The following is a 24964-nucleotide window of genomic DNA, read 5'->3' on the forward strand; positions in this document are numbered from 1 at the left end:
ATTTTAGACAAGTTGTGTTTAAAAGTTAGAATATTTTCAGAATAGCCAACAAAGTCCAATTTAACCCATAATTGAATATTTATTTTTTATTTTATTTATTTGTATTTGCAGTTAACACTAAACTTTAGAATTTGAAATACAGAACAACACTAGCAATTAAACAATATAAAACCAATAAAAATGAATACAAAAGAATTTTATTTAACTTGAGAGGAAAGCAAGGTTAATTAGAAGACATAGGCAAATGGGGGAGGGTTCTGTGGAAATTATGAAAAATTTTAGAAATTTAGAACATAAGTATTTTATGTAATTTCACTTCAAAACTTAAGACTTTCTTTTTCCTTTTTACACTACACTCATCCTCATAAACAAGGCTCTAGTTTGTGTTTCAACTTAGAAGTAGAATGAAGAAATGGGGAGAAAAATATTTCTGAGGTAATTGGACAAAAGTAGAAGAAAGGGCTAAGGAAAGTAAAGAGTTAAAGGATTAGAAATCGGTTGCTTTCTGCTGTGGAATTAACTGTTCTGCCAGCAGTCAAGAACAGGGGAAAATGAGAGTGGTAGATGCATATACCTGAGTTTCCTGAAAGAGAAGAAATATATTGATAGGTAAGAAACTTTCAGCCTCTGTTTTTCCAGATGATGTTATTTCCATCAACAACCAGGATATTTATCATCCCACAAGTTACTGACATCCTCCTCTTTCAGAAGTGTGCCCTCTGGATTTTTAGGAGGAAACAATATTAAACCAGTTCTGTGTAATTAATGAGCTATTTACAAATATATTTTCATAACTCTGGGAGAGTCAATACTCAGAGATAAAGGAGGCCTTGAACTTTTAGCTCTTGATTGAATTCACATAGTACATTTCTTGTGATAACCAAATCTCTGATCTATATGATAATCAGGTAATTGACTGGTTATTATTTTGTCTTTTTCATAGATATAAGTATACAGTTAAGCTCAGCCCAGTCTCGTTGTACTCTTCTAGAGAAGCAACTAGAATATACAAAGAGAATGGTTCTCAATGTAGAGCGAGAAAAGAACATGATCCTAGAACAACAGGTGAGCATATTTTCTATAAGGAATGATAATATAATTTTGTATGTTTTTGAAGAATATTTTAATTTCATGGGAAAATTCAAAGGCAAAGGAGGCATAATGTTAGAATGAGGTCTAACTTACATGTAATTGGAGTTTCAAAAGGAAAGGAAAGGGAAAATAGGGGAAAAGCAATATTTGAAGAGATAATGGCTAAGAATGTTATAAAATGTATTAAAAAGTAAAATTACTAGCCTGGCCAACATGGTGAAACCCCATCTCTACTAAAAATACAAAAATTAGCCGGGCTTGGTGGCAGGCATCTGTAATTTCATCTACTCAGGAGGCTGAGGCAGGAGAATCGCTTGAACCCGGGAGGCAGAGGTTGCAGTGAGCTGAGATTGTGCCATTGCACTCCAGCCTGGATGATAGAGCAAGACTCTGTCTCAAAAAAAAAAAAAAAAAAAAAAGAAAAGTAAAATCTTAAAAGCATCCAGAAAAAAAAATATTACACTCAAAGAGACAACAATTAAAGTGATAGCTGACTTCTCAACTGAAAGTACTGAACCCAGAAGACAAGGGACTGATAGAGTTAAGGTGTTAAAAGAAAATAAGTACTGGTCTAGAATTCTATGCCTGGGGGAAGTATCGTTCAGAAATAAAGACTAAAAAGACTGAGATAATTTGTTACTAGTAGGTCCACTCTAAAGAGAACACTAAAGGACATCAGACAGAAGGAAAGTGACCTTTGGTAGAAGGTCAGAGATGCAGAAAGGAATGAAGAGCAATGAAGATGGTAAATATGTGGATAAATCTAAATGAATATTATATAAGGCAACAATAATAATGCTTTGTATGGTTTAAATATAAAGAATTAAAATTCATCAGAACAATGGCTTATATATTAGGAAGAAGTAAAGTAGTTTAGTGTTCTAATATCCTTGCATTTTCTTGGCAGAAGGGTAAAAGTACCAATCAATACTGGATTTTGATGGGTCAAATACATAACAGATTTTTAAGGAACTAGAGAATTTAATTCTAAAATTTATATGGAAAAGCAAAGGTCCAAGAACAGCCAAAGTGTTCTGAAGAAGAATAAGATGAAAGTCTTTCTCTAGTTGATATTGAAACAAATTATGATCCTTTTTAATAGCTGCTCTATGAACTAAAATATGTATTCTTAACTAACCACAGTCTGCCATAAATCTGTATTAAAATATTTCACATATAATGTAGGATCCTCTTTCAGTATGCTTCGTCTTATTCCCCTTTGTGCTATAGTTTTCATACATTTTATTTCTGCATTTGTCATACAACCCACAATACATTATTATTTTTGCTTCAAATGGTCAGTTATCCTTTCAGGAAAATTAGGAAACAAAAATATATATTTTTTACCATTTTCTGTGCTTTTTATTTTTGTGTAGATTTTGTTTTCCATTTGATATCATTTTTCTTCAGTGTGAAGGAAAATATCAGAATGCTAAGTATTGTCTTAGCATTTATTTATCTGGAAAAGTCTATTTCACTGTCATTTGTGAAAGATATTTTGGCTGGATATAGAATTCTAGGTGACATCTTTTTTTCTTTAAGCACATTGAAGATTTTGTTCCTGTTGCCTTCTGGATCTCATAGTTTCTAATCAGAGTTCTTCTCTTTATTCCTCTATGCAGAATGTGTCGTCATTTCTCAGGCTGCTATTAAGATTTTCCCCTTTATCACTGGTTTTCAACAATATGTTGCTAAGTGTTTTTTTTAATGCTTGAACCTTTTGAGATTCTTGAATCTGTCAGTATTTTTCGTTAAATTGGAACATTTTCAACCATTATCCTTCAAATAATTATTCTGTCCCACCTCTCTCTCTTCTTCTCTGGGACTTCAACTAAATGTTATTAAACCACAGGTTACTAAGACTCTGTTTATTGGTATTGTTTTTGGTTTTGTTTTAATTAATAGACTTTATCTTTTTTTTTTTTGTTTTGGAGTCAGAGTTTCGCTCTTATCACCCAGGCTGGAGTGCAGTGGCACAATCTTGGCTCACTGCAACCTCCGCCTCCCTGGTTCAAGCGATTCTCCTGCCTCAGCCTCCCAAGTAGCTGGGATTACAGGCACCCACCACCACACCCAGCTAACTTTTTGTATTTTTAGTAGAGACAGGGTTTCGCCATGTTGGGGCAGGCTGGTCTCAAACTCCTGACCTCAGGTGATCCACCCACCTCGGCCTCCCAAAGAGCTGGGATTACAGGTGTGAGCCACCGTGCCCAGCCTAGACTTTATCTTTTACAGCCATTTTAGGTTTATAGAAAATTGAGCAGATAATATAGAAAGAGTTCTTGCTCCCTCACGGTTGCCCCTATTATTAATACTTTACATTGGTATGGTTATAAATGCCATTACAAAATAGCATATAGATGTGTGTGCGTGTGTGTGTGTGTGTGTGTGTGTGTGTGTGTGTAACTTTCCTTTTCTCCGTGTTCTTTTTATGTTTTATTCCTCTGATAGCTGCTTTTCTATGTTAGAGAGAGGATAAGTTAATGAGTATGTTTGGTCACCTTGTAAATAACACTATTTAATACAGGTTTTGTTAATAATGGTTTTCTTAGGCCAGACTTGGTAGCTCACGCCTGTAATCCCAGCACTTTGGGAGACCAAGGTGGGCAGATGACTTGAGGTCGGGAGTTCAAGACTAGCCTGAGCAACACAGTGAAACCATGTCTCTACTAAAAATACAAAACTTAGTGTAGGGCATGGTGGCAGGCGCTTGTAATCCCAGCTACTTGGGAGGCTGAGGAGGGAGAATCGCTTGAACCCGGGAGACAGAGGTTGCAGTGAGCCAAGATCATGCTGCGGCACTCCAGCCTGGGCAACAGCAAGACTCTGTCTCAAAAAGAAAAGAAAAGTTTTCCGTAATAGAATTAATTTATATTCTATACAAAGATGCATAAACGAGTTTGTTTCACTGATGCTAATATAACACATCTAATCTGCGCTTTTTTTTTTTTTTTTTTTTGAGACAAGGTCTCACTCTGTTGCCCAAACTGGAGCATGGTGGCACAGTCACTGCTTACCATAACCTTGATTTTCCAGGCTCAAGCAATCTTCTCATCTCAGCCTCCCAAGCAGCTGAGACTACAGGTGTGCATGCACCACCATGTCCAGCTAATTTTTAAGTTTTTTGTAGAGGAGGGGTCCCATTATGTTGCCCAGGCTGGCCTCAAACTCCAGGGTTCAAGCAATCCTCCCACCTCAGCCTCCCAAAGTGCTTGAATTACAGGTATGAGCCACCACACCTGGCCTTTTTTGCGTGTTATATTTGCTCTTTAAAAGTGTTCGATTTTCAGAAAAAAAAAATTTAAATTTAAATTTAAAAAATTATGACTTTAAGATTGAAAAAAATAAATAACATAAAGTATTTGATTTTCTTGTTTTTTGCTTGTAAGCACCTAAAGTGTGTGTGTTTATGTACATGTTTCTTAAGATATTTATATTGTGTTTTGAATTCTCAGAAATTGTATTATTCTTGTTCCATTGGCATTACTTGCCAAATTCAGGGTTGTTAGTTTATTTTTATCCTTTCTAGGCCCAGCTTCAGAGGGAAAAAGAACAAGATCAGATGAAGCTGTATGCAAAACTTGAAAAGCTTGATGTCTTAGAAAAAGAGTGTTTTAGACTTACGACAACTCAGAAAACTGCTGAGGTAAGCTTTCTTTGAAGTGATGACAACAGGAATAAATCTTTAGTGTTAAGCATAATTGGTATTTTATGTGAATGTAGAGTAAATCTTAGATTTATAAAACTTCATTTACAACTTTTTATAATCCAGATATGAATTCTCACCTACAGAGTGAAAAGTTAATGTGTTCTGTCACAGTATGAATGAGCTGTCTTTTGATGTGAAATTGTAATTTTGACTTCTAATATGGCAGGATATTTTCATTTGTCAGACACTTTACCTAAAGGGTATTGAAAAATTGTCTTTCACCGCTTGTAGTTAAATTAAGCCTATACCAGTTCCCCTCTTCATCCTTTTTCCCTCCAAATCCTTTCCATTTTATAGGGTTTTCTCACTATCATACTTCCCCTAGGAAGTCCTCCTTGAACTCTCCAACACTCAGGAAGTTCTCCCTTTGAAATAGTACTGTCCTCCTATTCTGAACCACACCACAGATGTAAGATATAATACTTACATATATAAGGTTCTATGTATATATGGTGCCTGTCAAGTTATTTCCTTGCTTTGTTGTTTTATTGTTTTATGAATATTGCTCTTTTTTTCTTTTCACACAATATAGGTTGGGTATCCCTAATCCAAAAATCCAAAATCTGATATACTCCAAAATCCAAAACTTTTTGAGCACTAATAATAATGTTCAGAAGAAATGTTCACTGGAGCATATAGGATTTTGATTTTTTGGATTAGGGATACCGAAACGGTAATAAAAATATTCCAAAATCAAAAATATCTCTGGTTCCAAACACTTAAGATAAGGGATCCTCAATCTGTATAAGCTCTTAAGTAACAAGGACCACATTGTATATTTCTATTATGTCTTTTCACTGTTCTCCCAAAAGTACACTCTTATCACATATATGCAAATAGTAGAAATTTTTTTTTTATGTTTTGAATGAAACGTTGAGACCCAAGACTATAATTGTTTGACCTACACCTTTAGTACCCTTAAAAGTTTCATCATAATGATTTTGTTGCTGGAAGTTAGTAAAGCCTATGTGTGTGTATATTCTTTGCTTTCCCTTTGTTCTCCTTGTATGTAATAGAAGGTAAAGAAGCAAAGAAAGAAGTGGGAAGAAAGCCAAGAAAAATCTTAACATCTTGTGCCATTCCTTTTTCTTATTTTCTGCCTTAATTTGCCAAACTCTTAAGAATCAAGACCCTCTAGGACTCTATTTGGAAAAGAAACAAAGGATATTTGGCTCTAGGTTTTATATAACAATCTTAGTTTTTACTCTTTTGCAGGACAAGATTAAACATTTAGAAGAAAAACTTAAGGAAGAAGAACATCAACGTAAGCTATTTCAAGACAAAGCTTCTGAGGTAAATATAGCACTATGTAATCTATCACAGTAAACCATATATGTTTTATTGTATTTTTATTTTTATTAACTGAAGCCTATGTTCTAGATTCTAATTTCTGCTTCCTAAATTGTCTTTTCATTATAATAAATTCTCAGTCAGCCAGTATGATACATTGATGTATTACCAAGAGGTCTTTTAATCTTCTGAAATTCTGACAAATACATATATTCTCAGTTGAAGGAACTCCTAGGATAGATTGTTTTCAGTTTGATTTCTATATGTATATTAAATAACTTATTCTTTTATAAACAGAAAATTATTGTAATTACCAATAGACTTAGTGACCTTCATACGTACAAAAACAGTGTCTTGGATTTTCTTTTCTTTTCTTTTCTTCTTCAAAAAGCATTTTTATATTTATAAACTTAGACCTGATATCTCATTACAATGTTTTTCCATGTTACAAATCAATGTTATAACCTTTTTTTAAAATATTACAGCTTCAAACTGGACTTGAAATCAGTAAAATTATAATGTCTTCAGTTTCAAATCTAAAGCACTCCAAGGAAAAGAAGAAATCTTCAAAGGTGTGCATATAAAATTTTTTCCCAAACTAAAATACTGCTAATACTTATTTATATACCCTCTTAATGCTTATATCTACCCCTTTCCAAAAAGGATTTGAAGATATAAAATAAAAGTCATGCAATAATGCGTGCCAAGTAATGGATGATGGTTTGGGGTATAAGGACAGAAAATTTCATAAGATTCAGGTTAAAAAAAGTAGCAGCAGTCATGTACAAAATTTAGCTCTGAGTTTGCTTGACAACCAAAGCAAAAAGGAACATATAATGGACACTATAACTATCTTTGTGAAATAACAGGAAGCACTCCAGTTTTTCTAGAAAGATTAACATTTTTCTAGTTTTAAACTTCTGGAGAAGCATATTTTGTGATACTTTGTAAAAGAGGCACTAAACAACACAGTAGATACTGACAACATAATAGATCCTGAAAGCAGTTTTATGTAATATATAGACAATAAAAAATAACGGGTTTTTTATAGACCTGTTAAGTCTGTAAAGTCATTTATATATGGAATTTATTGTTGTATGTAATTTCTATGCTTATTTCTTGTGAATTTGCCCAAAAGTAAGGATTGGAGAGTTAGTACTTTATATACCAATATTTTCTTTAGATGAATTGATGTTTTGAATGTATGCTATTCAAGTAACCCTTCTTAATTATATATAATGGTATGAAAAAAGTTTTTAATCCCTTTTAATCTTATGATTCTGGAATTATGGTTTTGATGGCCATTATTACTATTTATTCAGATATGAATGGAGTGAGTGTTCTCTGTGTGATTTGCTGTGGAGGACAGGAGATGCTATTTGGGAATTCTGGCCACTGCCATATACTTAGCTTGTGAATAAAATAATGGAGAGAACAGTATACTTAACTTTGGCTACTGTTTTATTACGTAAATAAAAATTAATGTTCAATACTTGGGCTGTATTTTTCATAATTTTTTCATTTTAAAGAATTTTCAAACTACAATAACAATATTTCCCCAATATGACTTATTTTGGCTGTTTCCTTTCCTAAATATTTGTTTTGTGTCTTATTTGTGCAATGAGATTCACAGCTACAAAGCCAAATAGAAAAATCACTATAAGTAATTTGCCAGTGGAACAATATTGCCCAATATGTATGTTTTATGGCATCCTTTCTCAGATGAGTTAATGGAACTTTTTTCAGTTTACCTATTTATTATAAAATAGTGAAGGTACAGGGAGAAGATAAAAGAAATGAAGGAAAGAAAGAAAGAAAAGGTAACTCCTGGAAGAGGAGAGTAATTAACAGCAGAATCATTTTATGGAAGTACTTAGTTCAAATCCCAAGTTCACAGGGTATGCAAATAATGATGTCTCTTTTTAAAGATGGAGGGAGTGCTAAAGTTGCTGAAAGTAGGATCAGATTTCAAGAAGCCTCTATGAGAGACCTGCTTCCCATCACACTGTTTCTCCATGTTCTGGACATAGTTCATTCAACTCTTACATAGGCTGGTATCTCTAGGTGATAAAAAGATAAGACAGGAATTTGTGAGAAACAGATAAATATATAAGTATAAAACAGTATAATAGAAGATTAATAGAAGTTTAAACAAAGTGTTGTGGTGCTGTGTAGACAAAGGAGTATGTGAAAGGTAATCCAAGAGCAATATTAAAGGAAGCCTTGAAAAATTAAATATTGACAGACTGAGATGAGGAAAAATGTATTATAGTCTGAGGGAGTTGTTGGTTTTTCCAGGGACCTATAAGTAATAGTCCAGTAGTGGGGGTGAGATGGGATCATAATGAACGTTAAAATGGAAAATATAGCTTGGGGTGAGCTAATGGCTGACCTTGAATGCCATGTTAAGAGTTTGAACTTTTATTCTATAAACAGGAACTATCGAAGGTTTCTGAGAAGAGTAGGGACATGATTAGAGTTGTAATTTTAGATGGTAACTGACAGCAGTAGGAGAGTTTTACAAGATAAAAATCAGATGTGTAGATTTTATGAGAGAATCATATGTGTAAATTCATGTCACTATCACAATAATCAAGATACAGAACTCTTCCACCACTAAAAAACTCCTTCATGCAATCCCTCTATAGCTACACATCCCCTTCCCTGAACACTGGCAACCTCTAATGTGTTCACCATCTGTGTATTTTATTATTTCAAGAATGTTATATAAATGGAATTATACAGTATGTAACTTTTTGCAGTTGGCTTTTTTCCCTTGAGGTCCATTCAAGTTGTCATATGTCTCAATACATCCTTTTTATTTCTGTGTGGTATTCCGCATTACGGATGTACCACAGTTTAACCATTCATCTGTTAAAGGATATCTGGAGCCGGGCGCGGTGGCTCACACCTGTAATCCCAACAGTTTGGGAGGCCAAGGCGAGTGGATCATTCGAGGTCAGGAGTTCGAGACCAGCCTGGCCAATATGGTGAAACCCCATCTCTACTAAAAATACAAAAATTAGCCGGGCAGTAGTGGCACACACCTGTAATCCCAGCTACTTGGGAGACTAAGGCAGGAGAATCGCTTGAGCCTGGGAGACGGAGGTTGTGGTGAGCCAAGATCATACCACTGCACTCCAGTCTGGGTAACAGAATGAGACCCTGTCTCAAAAAAAAAAAAAAAGATATTTCAATTGTTCCCAGTTTTTTAGCTATTACAAATAAAGCTGCTATGAACATTTGTGTACAGGTTTTTATGTGAACATAAGTTTTCATTTTTCTAAGATAAATGCCTAAGAGAGCAATTGTTGGGTCATGTGATAAGTACATTTTTAGCTTTATAAGAAACTGCCAAACTGTCTTCCAAAATGGCTGTACCATTTTGTATTCCCACCAACAATATGTGAGTGATTTTATTTTCTCCGCATGCTTGCCAACATTTGGTATTGTCACTGTTTTTTATTTTGGCCATTCCGATAGATGTGCAGTGATATTTCACTGTAATTTTAACTTGCATTTTCATAATTAATGATGTTGAATATCTTTTCGTATGTTAGTCATACGTATGTCCTTGTCAATGAAATTTCTGTCCATGTCTTTTGCCCATTTTCCAGTTGCATTGTTTTCTGTTGAGTTTTGAGAGTTCTTCATATTGTAACTAACTTTTAAAATAATTTCTTGTTTACGTTTTTTTCTTGCCAATCTCTAGAAAACTAAATGTATAAAGAGAGGACCACCTTGGCAAATTTGTTCAAAGTTTGGAGCACTGCCTTTTGTGGCTGAAAAGGTGAGAGGGGATAAAATGAAGATAGTTGTTCAAAAAAACTCCTGTTTTGTTGTAAGTGCTATTTAAATATCTTTAGTCATTTAAAATTATTCTCAGTTGTTTCTTTTCCCATAAGTCTACCAGTGCAAGCTGTTCTGTGAATGCAAGTATGCAAAACTTTTTGCAGATGAGGCAACATCGTGACCCACATATCCTTCAGAAACCTTTTAACGTGACTGAGACTAGATGTCTCCCCAAGCCTTCTAGAACAACTTCCTGGTGTAAGGCTATTCCTCCTGACTCAGAAAAGTCCATTTCCATTTGTGACAATTTGTCTGAACTTTTGATGGCAATGCAAGATGAGCTGGACCAAATGAGCATGTAAGTATTTATATTCTTTTTTTTTTTTTAAGAGACAGTGTCTCGCTATGTTGCCCAGGCTAGTCTTGAACTCCTGGTTTCAGGCAATCTTCCTGCCTCGGCCTCCCAAAGTGCTAGGATTACAAGCATGAACCACCGTGCCTGGCCAGTATTTTTATTCTTTATCAGGAGAAGTACCATATCACTTTTTCTTCTTAGTCTTAAGAACAATACCACTTATAAATTCTTAAAGACGTTACTTAGCCATTTGGACAGTTTGTTGCCACTATTTTTCATTGTATTTATTACTATTTAAAATTTCAATTCTTTATAGCTACTACTTTTTCATTCTAAGGTATTTCTGTATTCCCAAAATCTGGACTGATAGATATTACTATCATTCTAACATACAGGATCTGATGACCTTAGATTAAAACTCACAAAAGCTTTTATAAGAAAGGCTCTCCTTTTGTGTTTTAGAATCTTTTAGCTGAATGAATTATTTCATTAGACAAGTAGGAATGTAATTCCTTGTTTTAGACTCTGGCTGGTCTGCATTACAAATTTTGAACCATCTGTAGTAAAGAAGATTTCCATATGGGATACATTATATTATGCCCACCTGCTTAAATATATATTCAACAGAAATTCCAGAAACACGTGATTTGGCTGACCAGCTAGTTGATCTAAGACCTCTGTAGAATATATAACTCTTTCTATTAACAGCATTTCAGTAGGCTAACTCCAAATCCGGAAGTTTTTCAGGCAGATACTTCCACAGCTGGAATTTTTCCAAAGATCCTATATCAATAATGAGGAAGAAAGCCCTTCAATACCTCTGTTAAAGACATCACACATTTTGCTACATTGAGCTATGAGCATCAGGAATTCGGATGTTTTTAAAAGTTGCTTAGCAGTCTTAAGATATTTCTAAAGGTATTTAATTTCAAATCACAGGAGCCTGGTTATATTTACCATAGATTTAATTAACCCTAAAGAAAGAGGCTGTTTTTAAAGGTTAATATTTAACTGACTAAAATTTATGATTGAACAGAAAATTGCTTAATTATGGCAAAGAAATATATGCAATAAACTATAATAGTGCTTACTATTTGCTATTCTTTCATAGGGAGCACCAAGAACTACTGAAACAAATGAAGAAAACTGAAAGCCATTCAGTCTGTGACGACATAGAATGTGAACTAGAGTGTTTACTCAAGAAAATGGAAATTAAAGGAGAACAAATCTCCAAACTGAAGAAGCATCAAGACAGTGTAAGAAGGCTTTAGTAAGAGATTTTAATAAAAAGATAAAATATCTGGATTCAGTGTTGTATCTCTGTATGACTTTCCAAATTTGAGGTCTGTATATGGGATTTAGTGCAAAAATGGATGGTAGTCCCTTAGGCCTATGACAGAATAGAGCCATCTGTCCCATTGGAATAACATGGACCTCCTACATAACTCTCCAAGTTAAAATTTTTTAAGTGAGCAAATAAGTTCAGTTATGTATTCAGAAATTGCTGTGGGGAAATTGTGAGGCAGACTAAACTTGCCTTAGCAGCCCTCCAGTTACCCTTTTAGCATTCTTTTTCATTTTCCTTCTCTCTTCTAATGCCTTAGTGATACCCCTTTTGTCAGCAGGTCTCTCATTCACTACCAGACATAAACCTGGCTCCCAAGCAGTGCCCCAGTCCTTAAAGCATGATTTCCCCTTTCCCAAAAACAAGCTGTGTTATGTTCCATTCCCTGGGGTCCTATACTCAGCTAGCTGTAGTGAGTAGGACAGGGATGGTGAGGAAAACTCTATACTTGTATGTTAAGATGTAATAACTAAGAATAGCTAACAGTTTTCTTATTTTAACAGAAAAATCATGGAATGTAATATTTAATTCCAAGACAATGACTCCGTAGGTTGAACTTGCAGCACTATTACACTGCTGGAGCAGAAAGCAGAGGGAGCCTTTCCCAGGAACCCTCAAGTCACATCATGTAGCCATCTGCCTATGGACAAAATCATCATTCATATAAGTTAGTGATATATGAATGTCACAAATAAGCCTCCCCGCCTTTTATAGGAAAATAATAAAAGATGCAGAATATTATTACTTTTATTCTTATTGTGGGAAAGAAGGAAAGGAAGAAAAAAGTGAAATTTTTAAAACAAATATTTTTATTTTACTGGCTTTTAAGGCTATAGTAAGTAAAAATTTCTGTATGATTGTTTTGGAGTGAAAATTCTACAACTTGTACACTTTCTTGAAATTGCATAGGAGAAACTTGAAAGGAATAGAAGAATTATCATTTTTAAAACTCAGGTAGTATATATATACTATATTTTGAAAAACATGATTTATATTCCATAATAGCTATAGCAGTATAAATTTTAAGCATTTTATTATGATAAATGTAATATCTGTAATAAAAATTGACTGTTAGCCAAATAGAGAACTAGGTACTCCCCCAAAGTCTGGATCAGCTCTACAAATTAGACCTATGCTCAAGTGAAATAGCTTAAGTAATGGGTTGGACTTTGAAGAAATGGATTTTGGCTAGTTGATATGTATTATTTTTGTTTAATTCTGTCTGCCTCCACTATTACCATATACTACTCAAGGTGATAAAGTTATTCCCTTAACTTTTTTTTAAACTTCCATTCAGTAGTACTTTAAATTCAGGAATACACAAAAGTATTTGTACACAAAAGTATTCCTGAATTTAAAGTACTACTGAAGGGCAATTAAAAAAAAACACATATTTATACACACACATATATATATATATACATATACACATACATATGCACACATGTGTGTGTATAACTTTCAAAACTTGATACTCATTCCTAGAACTGATTATTTGCTTTGCTGTTAATGTTACCTGAAAGGTTATTCTCTGTCCTCTCTGTTCTCTAGTTTTTACCAGTTTAAAATCTTATATACAACCTTTCCCTCAATCTCTGCAGCCCATGTTGACCTTATCTGACTTTGGCCTTCTTACATATACACTTTTTGTCTTATTCAAAGTTACCCTGGCTCAGAGTATTCTCTGGTTGTCACATATGTGCTTTTTTTCACTAATAGGAGCAGTAAGCTCCTTGAAAGTAAGAGCTTTTTTCTTCATTATATTTCTACCTGACAAGTGTTAGGCGTGTAATAGATGTTCAATAAATTAAAAACTTACTGAATTGAACTTTTTAATGTTCAATTTTAACTTTTTAACTTTAAACCATCAATTCAACCTATTTTGGAATATATTTTTAGTATATTTTTGACTAAAATGTTAGATTTTTTTTTTCTCTCCAGGTCCGTAAACTGCTGCAAAAAGTTCAAAACTCAAAGATGAGTGAAGCTTCAGGTATTCAGCAAGAAGACAGCTACCCTAGAGGATCAAAGAACATAAAAAATATCCCCAGAAAATGTTTGACTGACACTAACCTTTTTCAGAAAAACAGCAGCTCTCATCCAATACGAATTCATAATCTTCAAATGAAATTGAGAAGAGATGATATCATGTGGGAACAGTAATAAAACAGTAAAACTGTCACCTTAATGAACTTTGTCAATGAGACCTTGAATTGTCTAAAGTGGTTTTAATTTAATATAACTTTGTGACATTTTGAATCATGTTTCTAGCTTCTATAAAACATGAAGTTGCAGTATTTAAAAATTAATGCCTAATGACCTACTGGGTTCCAAATAATAAATTAATTACTTTTTTATTTTTCTTATTGATTGAAGCCCGTAACTTCATCTTGTCTTGGAAACATTGTTTGCTTTGCAGATATCTTAAGCTAAATTTAAGAAATTGTACTAGATTGACAATATTCAAAATTGAGTTAAATCCGAGCTACAAGTACCATTCATTCCACTTTTCGTTTAGTAGGTTTGGAACCTTAAAAACCAATGTTAAATGAACAGAGTTCAGAAAGATCATTTAGCTTTCTTGGTGCCTTTTTTCTATTTTGTTTTAGAGCTGTGAAATGTTTTTCTCTTTTGGAAAAGGAAAAACTTAACAGTTACACAGTTTTATGAAGAAGCCTTTAATCCAAGTTTTATGAGACAATGGGAACCTATAGCTACTTAATTTTTAGGAGACAGTAATTCAGTTGCAGAAGCTTTCCTCTGCTATTCCCATTCTCTTTTACAAAACTAGTTTTTTTAAAAAATCAATGATCAATTTTATCTTACTACTTTATAACTTTTATAACTTTTGCTGACTATTATTCTTTGCATTGTATGTAATGTCCATCAGTATAAACTGAGACTGTGAATTTCTAGGACCCACAAAAGCGGTATTTTTTTTTTTTACAAGAAAGTATAGAAGAGGAAGCTGGGCATTAAATTACCTCATCCAGCAGAAATTCAGGGTAGTATGGTATATTTTTATTTTTTATATTTTAAAATCAATAATGTCAAATGTCATTGTGTACGCATGCTTTATAATAAATTTGCACTTGATCATTTTTCTGGAAGCCTATGGGAACTAGTACAACTCTTCTGAACTCTTGGTTTCTCACTCAAATCTTCTGAGACAACTGGGGAACTAGAGTCATGAACTGAATTAGAAATAGAGGACAGACAGAAAAGGTGTAATAGAATGGAGGGGCTTAAATATAGGGTAGCAGTTTAAGAGATGGTGATTCCTAAGGGACAGAGTTGGAGGTACATATTTACTGAATTCTTTGAACCCACAGCTGATGGAATGTTCAAGCTATAGATGTGAAAGAATTTTTAGGTCAGGATCTTGGGAAGCTAAGGAGAGCAATTTTTAAAAGACAGTTTTTCTGTTTTCCTAGGAAATTCCCAATTAGCTTGTGTAGGAAAAAGTTGGTAATTATGGATCTTTTGGGGAGGAAGAGAACTGTAATTCATTCTAATGGTGAGGAGAGATACCATGTTAGAAGACCTTCCATACCTGGAAGTGGGGAAGTGACTGAAGATGGGCACATTGATACTTGAAATTGTCCTTGAAATTAGTTAATGGCAGAGATCAAAATTTCCTCCTGTTGTAAATAGTGCATGTGCCCTTTGCCAGCTTTCACCCCCACTCATTCACACCCTTAGCTCCTCAGCCCTGGAGATGTTCCATAGGGTGTTTGATCTAAACTCGGCTGCATCACCTTACCTGTTTTTCTACTTTGCCTTGCCTCCTTGAGGATATGAGTTTTATATTTTAAGCTTAGCTTTTTGCTAAACTTTTTAGCTTTCTGCTATCCACCAGGACCATAATGCAGACCTATAGTTCTGTGCCTTTGTTTTCTATACATTTAGGAAGGTGGCTGAATATATTTAGTTAATAATAAAGTCATTACTTGTGAAAATGTATTGCTTTAAAAATTATCATTAAAATTTTAAAAACCGGCCAGGCACGGTGGCTCATACCTATAATCCCAGCACTTTGGGAGGCCAAGGCAGGCAGATCACGAGGTCAGGAGATTGAGACCATCCTGGCCAACATGTGAAACCCCGTCTCTACTAAAATACAAAAATTAGCCGGGTGTGGTGGCGTGTGCCTGTAATCCCAGCTACTTGGGAGGCTGAGGCAGGGGAATCGCTTGAACCTGGGAGGTGGAGGTTGCAGTGAGCTGAGATCGCACCACTGTACTCCAGCCTGGTGACAGGGCAAGACTCTGTCTCAAAAAAAAAAAAAAAAAAAAAAATTAAAACCGTTTTAGGAACATGGAATATTTCAACTGAGAATTTTCTTAAAAATTAGTCCAGTGTAGTAGAAAAAACCACAACTTCAGAGCTAGGAAACTTGGTTTCAAATTCTGGGACTCCACCATTTAATAGCTTGGACAAGTCAGATAACTTTCTGGAGCCTCAGTTTCTCATCTGTAAAGTGAGGATTATACTAATATCTCCCTCACAGGACTATACTAATTTGTTGTGAGGAGTTAATGAAATAACATGGGAAAGCACCCACAGAAGAGTTGACGCTTTATAAACACTCAATAAATATTTTTTGAATCTGAGTGGCAAAAAAAAAAAAAGTAGAACACATGTTTGCGTGGGTTGAAGCCTAAAAGCAAACACCTAAATATATTATTGGTAAAAGTGGGAATATTCTCACTTATTTTGGTTTTTGTCTCTTTCTGTGTGCCTGAAGGGAAATGGCTTTGGCATCTTTCCTAGCCCAGGTTTCTAATGGGAAGGGGTAAAGAACACAGTCCTGTCATTGTGCTGAAATATATAACCACACACAGCAAATAGGTTTGGAGTATGGTGTGGTTGTTGAGGTGACATTTATTATTGAGAGACAATGAAGAATGGTGTCTTGTTGCTTCATCACAGCTACTGAACTCACAGACTGCCTGCTTGCCAGAGCCTTTGACTCCTCGGGGTGGAGCAAAAGATTTCTTTGCTGGATGGAGCAGTCAGTCTACGGTCAGTGTACAAGAGTTTCTATAGCAACCTCACAGCTGGGCTGTGTCTAGCAGGAACTTGGTATGATTTCACGGATTTTGTTCACTTAAGTAAAAAACAGTTGTTTGGTTTTTATGTAATTACAAATTGAAATAATGGAATTGGAATTTTCTAGCCAAGGCAGGTCTCAATTTTCATGAAACTGAAGCCAGAAAGTTCCAGTGTTTGAAGCAGCAGGTATTGTGACTATATTCTGATACTGGAAATGGGAGTTGGAATCCTGAATTAACTGTACTTGGGTGGATCATTGGCAACTCAGCCATTTTTATTAGGTTGTAGACAAAGACGGGGGTCAGAGGGAAATGTTCAGTTTTCAACAATGTTAAGATTAAAGTGGGAGATACTTAGTACATAGTAAGCTAACTGGCTGGGATAATGTAGATAATGTACTTGAAAATTATTTTTGAGCTTTTTTGGTAGCTTTCTTACTTTATTCCTTTTTTTCTATACCTGCAGGTAGATATGAGAGCTTTCTTACTTTAAAAGTGTAATTTTAACTATGAGTGTATATTCTTTTTTTTTTTTTGGTGGGGATGGAGTCTCACTGTGTCACCCAGGCTAGAGTGCAGTGGCACGATCTCAGCTTACTGCAACCTCCACCTCTCAGGTTCAAGCTATTCTCCTGCCTCAGCCTCCCGAGTAGCTGGAATTACAGGCACCTGCCACTACACCCAGCTAATTTTTGTATTTTTAATAGAGACGGGGTTTCACCGTGTTAGCCAGGCTGGTCTTGATCTCCTGATCTCAGGTGATCCGCCCTCCTCAGCCTCCCAAAGTGCTGGGATTACAGGCGTGAGCCAACGCACCCAGCCTAAATGTGTATTCTTAATCTATGATAAGAGATCAAAAATTAAATAGAAATTTTACTTGTAATGTGAGAAATCAATCTAAGAGGGGAAGAGGCCAGTTAGTTATGCACAATGGAAGGAGTGTGCATTGTGGACAGAAATGCAACAGCTGCCATTATTGGTGTAGAGTAAATAATGAAACTCCTAATGGGGTTTCCTGTAACTCTATTCAGCTGTAACTAAAGCTTTGTCTACTGAGAACATTTAATTGTAGGTGATGTTTAGATAAGTATAAGCTGACACTCAGACATATGACAAGACAACCCTCACTAAGGCATAATAGCAACTGTGAGATTTTTTAAAAACTCTATGCGTGCCATTGCATCTTTTAATTAAAGTGAGATGAGGATAAATAAAAATAATATTGACTGTCACTCATCTGAAAATAAATTTACTTCTTGGTAATTAAATAGACCTTCTCAATGCCTCAGCCTTTTTCTTCATATTCCATCTACTTGTTTTCATGTAACTTTGTCTTTCAATTCGTTTTTTTTTTTTTTTTTCCTGTAAGGAGAGACATAGAAAAATATAAATTTAACACTTAAAATAATGTCTGGGCCAGAGTTTGTTGTTACTTTTGCTGTAGATTGTTTACTTAAAGAATTAGGTGATTTTTTTTTTCCTGGTAGGTTTATTGGGAGTGTTCTTCTTATTGATATAGATTGATCCATTTCCCATTTGGGGCCGAGCACTGTGTCTTAGGCCTATAATCCCAGCCCTGTGAGAGGCCGAGGCAGGCGGATCACCTGAGATCAGGAGTTCAACACCAGCCTGGCCAACGTAGTGAAACCCTGTCTCTATTAAAAATACAAAAAAATTAGCCGGGCATGGTAGCATGCAGTCCAGCTACTCAGGAGGCTGAGGCAGAATAATTGCTTGAACCTGGGAGGCGGAGGTTGCAGTGAGCCGAGATTGTGCCACTGCACTTCAGCCTGGGCGACAGAGCAAGACTCTGCCTCAAAGCAAAAAAACAAAAAAAGGAATAGCCCAGTATTGTTTGTTTGGGGAGGGGCAGGATGTGGTTCCACCAACAGTGGGCACCAGAATGGTGCTTTCTTTGATACTATCCTAAGAGGAAGAGGTTTGAGAGCCAAGAGTTCTTTATTTGGATATTGGTATGTTTGACTTGTTCATCAGTGAGTATTTATTGATCTCTAATTATTGATCTCAAAGTACTGTATTAGCTACTATGGAATTCCATTTTCAAGTTGCCTATAGTCTTGAGGGAGAGATAAGACATATATATATTTAAAAGGAAGAAAACAGTAAGTGACATGAGAGGCATAATGACCACCACAGAGCAGATGCTCAAATATTTATTTGCCTACTAAATGTTTGTTCTCATCTACTGATAAAGTGCTTTAGAAGTTGGCCTGTTTGTAATTTCTTCATTTTCTATCTATCTTGATTTATATACCTTCACCTTTTTAAATTTTTTGCCTGGTAGCAGTATTGGTCTAGGATTTTCACTCTTTATTAGGCTTCTTGATTGAAGATACCAGTTCCTTTAGTAATTTCAAACATAATGCCGGCCATAGCCAGTCTATAATCAAATTCAAAGTCATGAGTGGAAAAAGTGGGTATGAAACAATGAGGTAAATGGAGAAGTGGGGGAAAATCAAGCAATGATCACTTAGACTAAAACAGAACAATAAGAATTATACAGAAAGGTTATATTCTAGAGGCCAAGTATTGACTTGCACAGAATTGTAAGTCAATACTTCCCTTATGAACTTAAGCCACTCAATTTCTGCATACTTCAGCCTCCTCATTGGTTGGATCCAGTCAGTGTTTTTCATAGTACATACAGTCATATCATACCGGTGGATTATCAAATCAATTTAGCGGGTCACTACCAGCATTTTTTATTATTTTTTTTTGAGATTGGAGTCTCGCTCCTTCGCCCAGGCTGGAGTGCAATGGTACAATCTCGTCTCACTGCAACCTCCGCCTCCCAGGTTCAAGCAATTCTCCTGCCTCAGCCTCCCAAGTAGCTGGGATTACAGGTGTGCACCACCATGCCCTGCTAATTTTTTGTATTTTAGTAGAGATGGGGTTTCACTGTGTTGCCCAGGCTGGTCACGAACTCCTGAACTCAGACAATCTGCCCGCCTCAGTCTCCCAAAGTGCTGAGATTACAGGCGTGAGCCACCGTGCCTGGTCAGCATTTTTTAAATGATATAAAATAGTATTGAAAATATCAGAATGTGGCCAGGCGCAATGGCTCAAGCCTGTAAAATCTTAACACTTTAGGAGGCTGAGGCAGGTGGATTGCCTGAGCTCAGGAGTTCAAGACCACCCTGGGCAACATGGTGAATTCCCATCTCTACTAAAAATACAAAAATTAGCTGGGCATGGTGGTATGTGCCTGTAATCCCGGGTACTCGGGAGGCTAAGGCCAGAGGATTGCTTGAATCAGGGAGGCGGAGGTTGCAGTAAGCTGAGATCGTGGCACTGCACTCTAGCCTGAGCAACAGAGTGAGGCTCCATCAGCAAAAAAAAAAAAAAAAAAAAAAAAGATCAGAGTGCATCACACATAATTAAGGTAGCTAATGTTTTGTAAAACTTTGTGAGTACTAGGTTGTCATTTTTAATGTAGCCCTAAGTGTTTTTTGGGGAAGAAAAAATTGGCTCTTAATAAGTATTCGGTGAGAATGAATTTGAAGGATGTGGAGAAAAGTGGAATAGCCAATTTAAAATAGGAATACTCCCAAGTCCCCTGTTATGGATGTTCCAATCTATTGTTTATCCCAGAAATATTGTTTCATGTGTTTTACAGATAAGAAGTCTCATTTTAATCAATACTATTGCATTTCCTGGTCTATAGAATACAATTTTCAAACACTAGCCAACTTACATTAGAGAAATATTGCTTTTCTAATGTGGGCAAATAAATATATTCAATATGAATCCCTTAACAAAATGACCTCATTATGCTACCTCTGGGTAAAATCTAACCAAGCATGAGTCTTATGATTAGGAAAGAAATTTGCTCTGTAGGTGCTTCAGATAGTTTTACAACCAATAAGGATGTGAGATTTGTGGGAGAAAAACTATCTGCATGTCTCCAGTCTGAAGAGAGCAAAGATCTGTCATTTGACAAACCCTATTTTTCTGAGCATCAACAGTCAGTGGCACCATAAAAATTAAAAACCTGATAATACCACCAATGTAGTACTCTTTAAAAACATGTCATCTTACTGAGCAATCAACCTGATTGAATATTTTAAAATGAGTAAGTGGATAAATATCTTACCTGAAAGATAGCTTCATTAAATAAACTAACTCCTGAGAGGATTTCTTTGGCTTTTAATATCCTATTTAATAGATTTCTTGTAACCATATCAGCAAAGCCACTTTGCTCTGGACTATGGTCAGAAGGTAGAAAGAAGTGTTATAGGGTAATGAGCAATAATAAGGCCACCAAATATAATCACATTATAATGGGATTCTACCCACTTGTAAAAGTTTTTTCACCACTACAAATTACTAAAGTTAACCTAAACAATTAAAGAAAGAAATCTTAGTCTTTAAGAACAGAGGATTGTAAAGTGAGCCAGACCTTCCAGTCAGCTAAAATAACATAAAATAATGTACTTTTCAACCTGACTTGGCTTAATGTAATTAAGTAAATTTTAGGATAGGTTCTAAAAAACCTTGAGGGGCATTTTGTTGTTGTTGTTGTTGTTGTTAGTTTGCCTTAAAGTTAAATGTACATTGACCTTTGGTATTTCTTGGAAAAACCTGTTACTGAACCTAGTACAGAATGTGAATCATTTCATGCCTGAAATACAAGATTGATGTTTACAGGGCCATTGTCCAGAATCTTGCTGAATTGGAAAGTATTTCACTCTTCATCACTGTAGATCCTTTTAACTTTACAAATGTGTTATTTAAAACAGAAACCATTTTGGTGCACAGGAAACCCACTTAAAATTAAATTTTAAAAAGCTCTTGAGAATTCTGTGGAACATTTATGGTTTTATAACTTACAATTTCTAGCAAAAGTATCTTTAATATCTTACAAAATATTTTCAGAGATAGCTTATCCAAAATATGTAATACATGTGAGAGAATAGCACTGTCGAAATGCTTGAACACATAAAAAGCATTATTGCCTTCATTTTCCCTGAAATGAACCAAGCTACCAATTTAAAGCTGGGAAAGTCAGTACCAGAGTTAAAAAGAAGTTACTTTAAAGATATCTGCTTTTACTTTAATCTCAAAAATAATTGATTTTTTAAAAAACTTATTCTATTTTATGTATATAACTTCTCTTTTGATAAACTTAGAAAAATTTATATCAGTATGACATTCTTTGATTCTCTCAAGGTATGATTTAAATGGTGGACACTTAAGCCAAAATTTCAAACAGGGTTCTTTTTTCTTTGTTCTTTTACAGAATGGCTCTCAAGTCGAAAGAGGGCTGTGCCTTTGGTGTTTGGGTAGGATATTTGCCTGTGATTTCTCATTCTCAGAGCATTCCCATAAATAATGCCACAAAGTAGAGTTTGATTCTTTTTTTTTTTTTTTTTTTTTTTGAGACGGAGTTTCGCTCTTGTTGCCCAAGCTGGAGTGCAACGGCGTGATCTCAGCTCACTGCAACCTCCGCCTCCCAGGTTCAAGCGATTCTTCTGCCTCAGCCTCCCAAGAAGCTGGGATTACAAGCATGCATCACCACACCTGGCTTTTTTTTTTTTTTTTGCATTTTTAATAGAAACGGGGTTTCACCATGTTAGCCAGGCTGGTCTCGAACTCCTGACCTTAGGTGATCTGCCCACCTCAGCCTCCCAAAGTGCTGGGATTACAGGTATGAACCACCGCGCCCTGCCTAGAGTTTGATTCTCTTAAACCATTCTACTAAAATACTATCAGTTTAAACTACCATCTACAGAAATAAAAAACATAAACCACTCAAAGACTAAAGCATTTAGGAGTTTATATGCAAAGAAGTCTTGCAAGGGAGTACAAGCTTTAGGAGGACAGGCTTATCAAATTAAAAAATGAAAAAACCTACAAAATTAGCAAAGTCACCAAGTTTAGTTATTCTTTTCATGGTGGAAAACAGTTTCCTCAAATAATCATCATATCAGAGGTCACCATGTATCCTTAGATATCAGCATTGCCAAGACCAGGGATATAGTTATTAAACAGTAACTTACAGGAAAGGCTCAAGGTTTCATTTACATGGGAAATGAGAACTAGACAGGGTGGTGACTGTTTTTTTTTGTTAACCTTACCTCAGTGTTTTATCTCGGGTGGTCCCCAAGACCACCTTCAGGATCAGTGATTCACTGGAGGGACTCACAGAACTCAGAAAAGCTGTTAAGTTATGGTTATGGTATATTATAGCAAAATAATATAGATTAAAATCAGCAACTGAAAAAAGGCACATAGGGCAAAGTCTGGGGGACACCAGGCACAAGCTTCCAGTTGTCCTTCACCTGTGAAGTCATGTAGACAGCCCATAATTCTCTCAGCAACAATGTGTGTGACAGCATTCTTGGAGAATTGCTAACCAGGGAAGCTCTACCAAGCCTTGGTGTCCAGATTTTTTCTTGAAGGTTGCTCACGTAGGCATAGCATGGCTTATAGCCTATGTGGCTGACCTTCAGTTTTCAGCCCCTCCAAAGATGGAGCTGATACTACATGGCCTAAGGACCTCACCATCAATCACGTTGTTAGTTTAGACTACCTAGTATGGCCTAAGGCCCCCAGGTAAATTAAAACATTCACATCAGGCAGGATAGTCCAAGGACTTAGAGGTTATCTTGAATCTGGGCACAGGACAAACATTTCTTTGGAATGTGAAAAGTTTACACAATCAAGACTTGCTATGTTGATCCTTTACTGCGGTATTGTTTTTTGTTTTCTGACCCAAAAGTGATGTGTATTGCTTACCTATCATGGCCTCTGGTTAAGGTGTCAGTCTTGCCTCCAAATTTCCTCCTAAACCATGGAATTGGCCATAAATTTGCTTAGTGATTTTCTGATTTAGTATCATTAATTTGATGACTAGTTTTACTATGTGAGTGTGATAAAAGGTTATGCTTAATATACAAAGACCTTCTTATAAGTCTAGTTAATAAAACTAGGGCCATGTGTTACTACAACATAGGAGTTAACTTTGTCTGGAGGCTTTTTCAAGCCCAAGAGGTTGTCATTACTTTATGTGTAAGATACTGCCCACATACTATACTGAAGTCAGGAACCAAGAACTAGTCAATTTACCTCAGCCAAGTTGCTTGGACTGCTTTGCTTAATAATGGGTTTGCCATATCTACTTTAATGAGATGTGTGGCATGGTCATGGTTACAAAAGTGATTTGTTAATTATTGCCTGGTAGGAAGGAGAACATGTTTTTTTTGAACCTATGCAAATAGCCACGTCTATGAAAAGTAAAGGGATACTTTTGTGTAATATTTAACCATGTATACCATTGTTTGTGTATTTTTAAATGTCATTTTCTACAGTATTATTTTTGCATTTTCCTGACACTGTATTACTTACAAGTTGTATTAATAATTTTTATTATTCTTTTTCCTGAATCCTAAAAGGTCAGTTGGAACATGAGACCATTTAAAGAATATTATTTCCTTCCAGTTTATTCAAGGGTAGCCTATTGAGAGTTTGAGATAAAGAAGAAAGGAATCTTTCCTTTCCTTCCCCCCTGACCCACCCCCTACCTTTCTTTTTTTTTTTTTTTTTTTCAGGGTCTTGTTCTGTCACTCAGGCTGGAGTGGAGTGAATGCAATCAAAGCTTACTGCAACCTCAAACTCTTGGGCTTAAGCAGTCCTCCTGCCTCCGCCTCCCAAGTAGCTGGGACTACAGGTGCACGCCACCACACCTGGCTAATTAAAAAAAAAAAAAATTTTTTTTTTTTGAGGAGACGGGGTCTCACTTTGCTGCCCAGGCTGGTCTCAAACTCTGGGGTCAAGCAATCCTTCCACCTCAGCCTCCCAAAGCTCTGGGATTACAGGCATGAGCCACTGTGCCCAGCAGAATTTTTCTTATATGTCCATTAGAAATAGAACATCAGCCACATGCTATGATTTCAATATGTCACTCAAAAGCCAAGTGTTGGGGCTGAACATAGTGGCTCACACCTATAATTCTAGCACTTTGGGAGGCAAAGGCAGGTGGATCACTTGAGGTCAGGAGTTCGAGACCAGCCTCCAACATGGTGAAACCCCCAACTCTACTAAAAAAAAAAAAAAAAAATTAGCTGGGTGTGGTGGCACGCACCTGTAGTCCCAGCTACTCGTCAGGCTGAGGCAGGAGAATCGCTTGAACCCAGGAGACAGGGTGCAGTGAGCCGAGATCATGCCATTGCACTCCAGCCTGGGCCATAGAGTGAGTCTTGGTCTCAAAACAACAACAACAACAAAAAAACCTTGCGTTGGAAACTTAACCTCCAATGAAACAATGTTAGGAGATAGGGCCTAATGGATATAAATTACAGTGTCTA

At 35.8% G+C, this 24964-nt stretch overlaps 1 protein-coding gene across 4 annotated transcripts in view; it reads left to right on the forward strand.

The window, feature by feature from the left end:
- CEP57L1 (centrosomal protein 57 like 1) overlaps positions 1-17910 on the forward strand; it is a 73355-nt gene extending 55445 nt beyond the window's left edge. The window contains exons 4-11 of one of the 4 annotated variants that reach the window (XM_012506097.2): positions 944-1065; positions 4622-4738; positions 6017-6094; positions 6577-6663; positions 9804-9881; positions 10048-10241; positions 11350-11508; positions 13525-17910. In XM_012506097.2, the coding sequence (XP_012361551.2) occupies positions 944-1065; positions 4622-4738; positions 6017-6094; positions 6577-6663; positions 9804-9881; positions 10048-10241; positions 11350-11508; position 13525 (836 nt within the window). In that variant the 3' untranslated portion in view covers positions 13526-17910. The remainder of the gene's footprint in view (positions 1-943; positions 1066-4621; positions 4739-6016; positions 6095-6576; positions 6664-9803; positions 9882-10047; positions 10242-11349; positions 11509-13524) is intronic. The other 3 variants (XM_003255547.4, XM_030809539.1, XM_030809540.1) reach the window with 3 other exon arrangements.
- Positions 17911-24964: the final 7054 nt, after the last annotated feature.

The sequence above is a fragment of the Nomascus leucogenys genome, chromosome 3, assembly GCF_006542625.1.
Source record: "Nomascus leucogenys isolate Asia chromosome 3, Asia_NLE_v1, whole genome shotgun sequence".
In the NCBI taxonomy this organism is placed as follows: Eukaryota; Metazoa; Chordata; class Mammalia; order Primates; family Hylobatidae; genus Nomascus; species Nomascus leucogenys.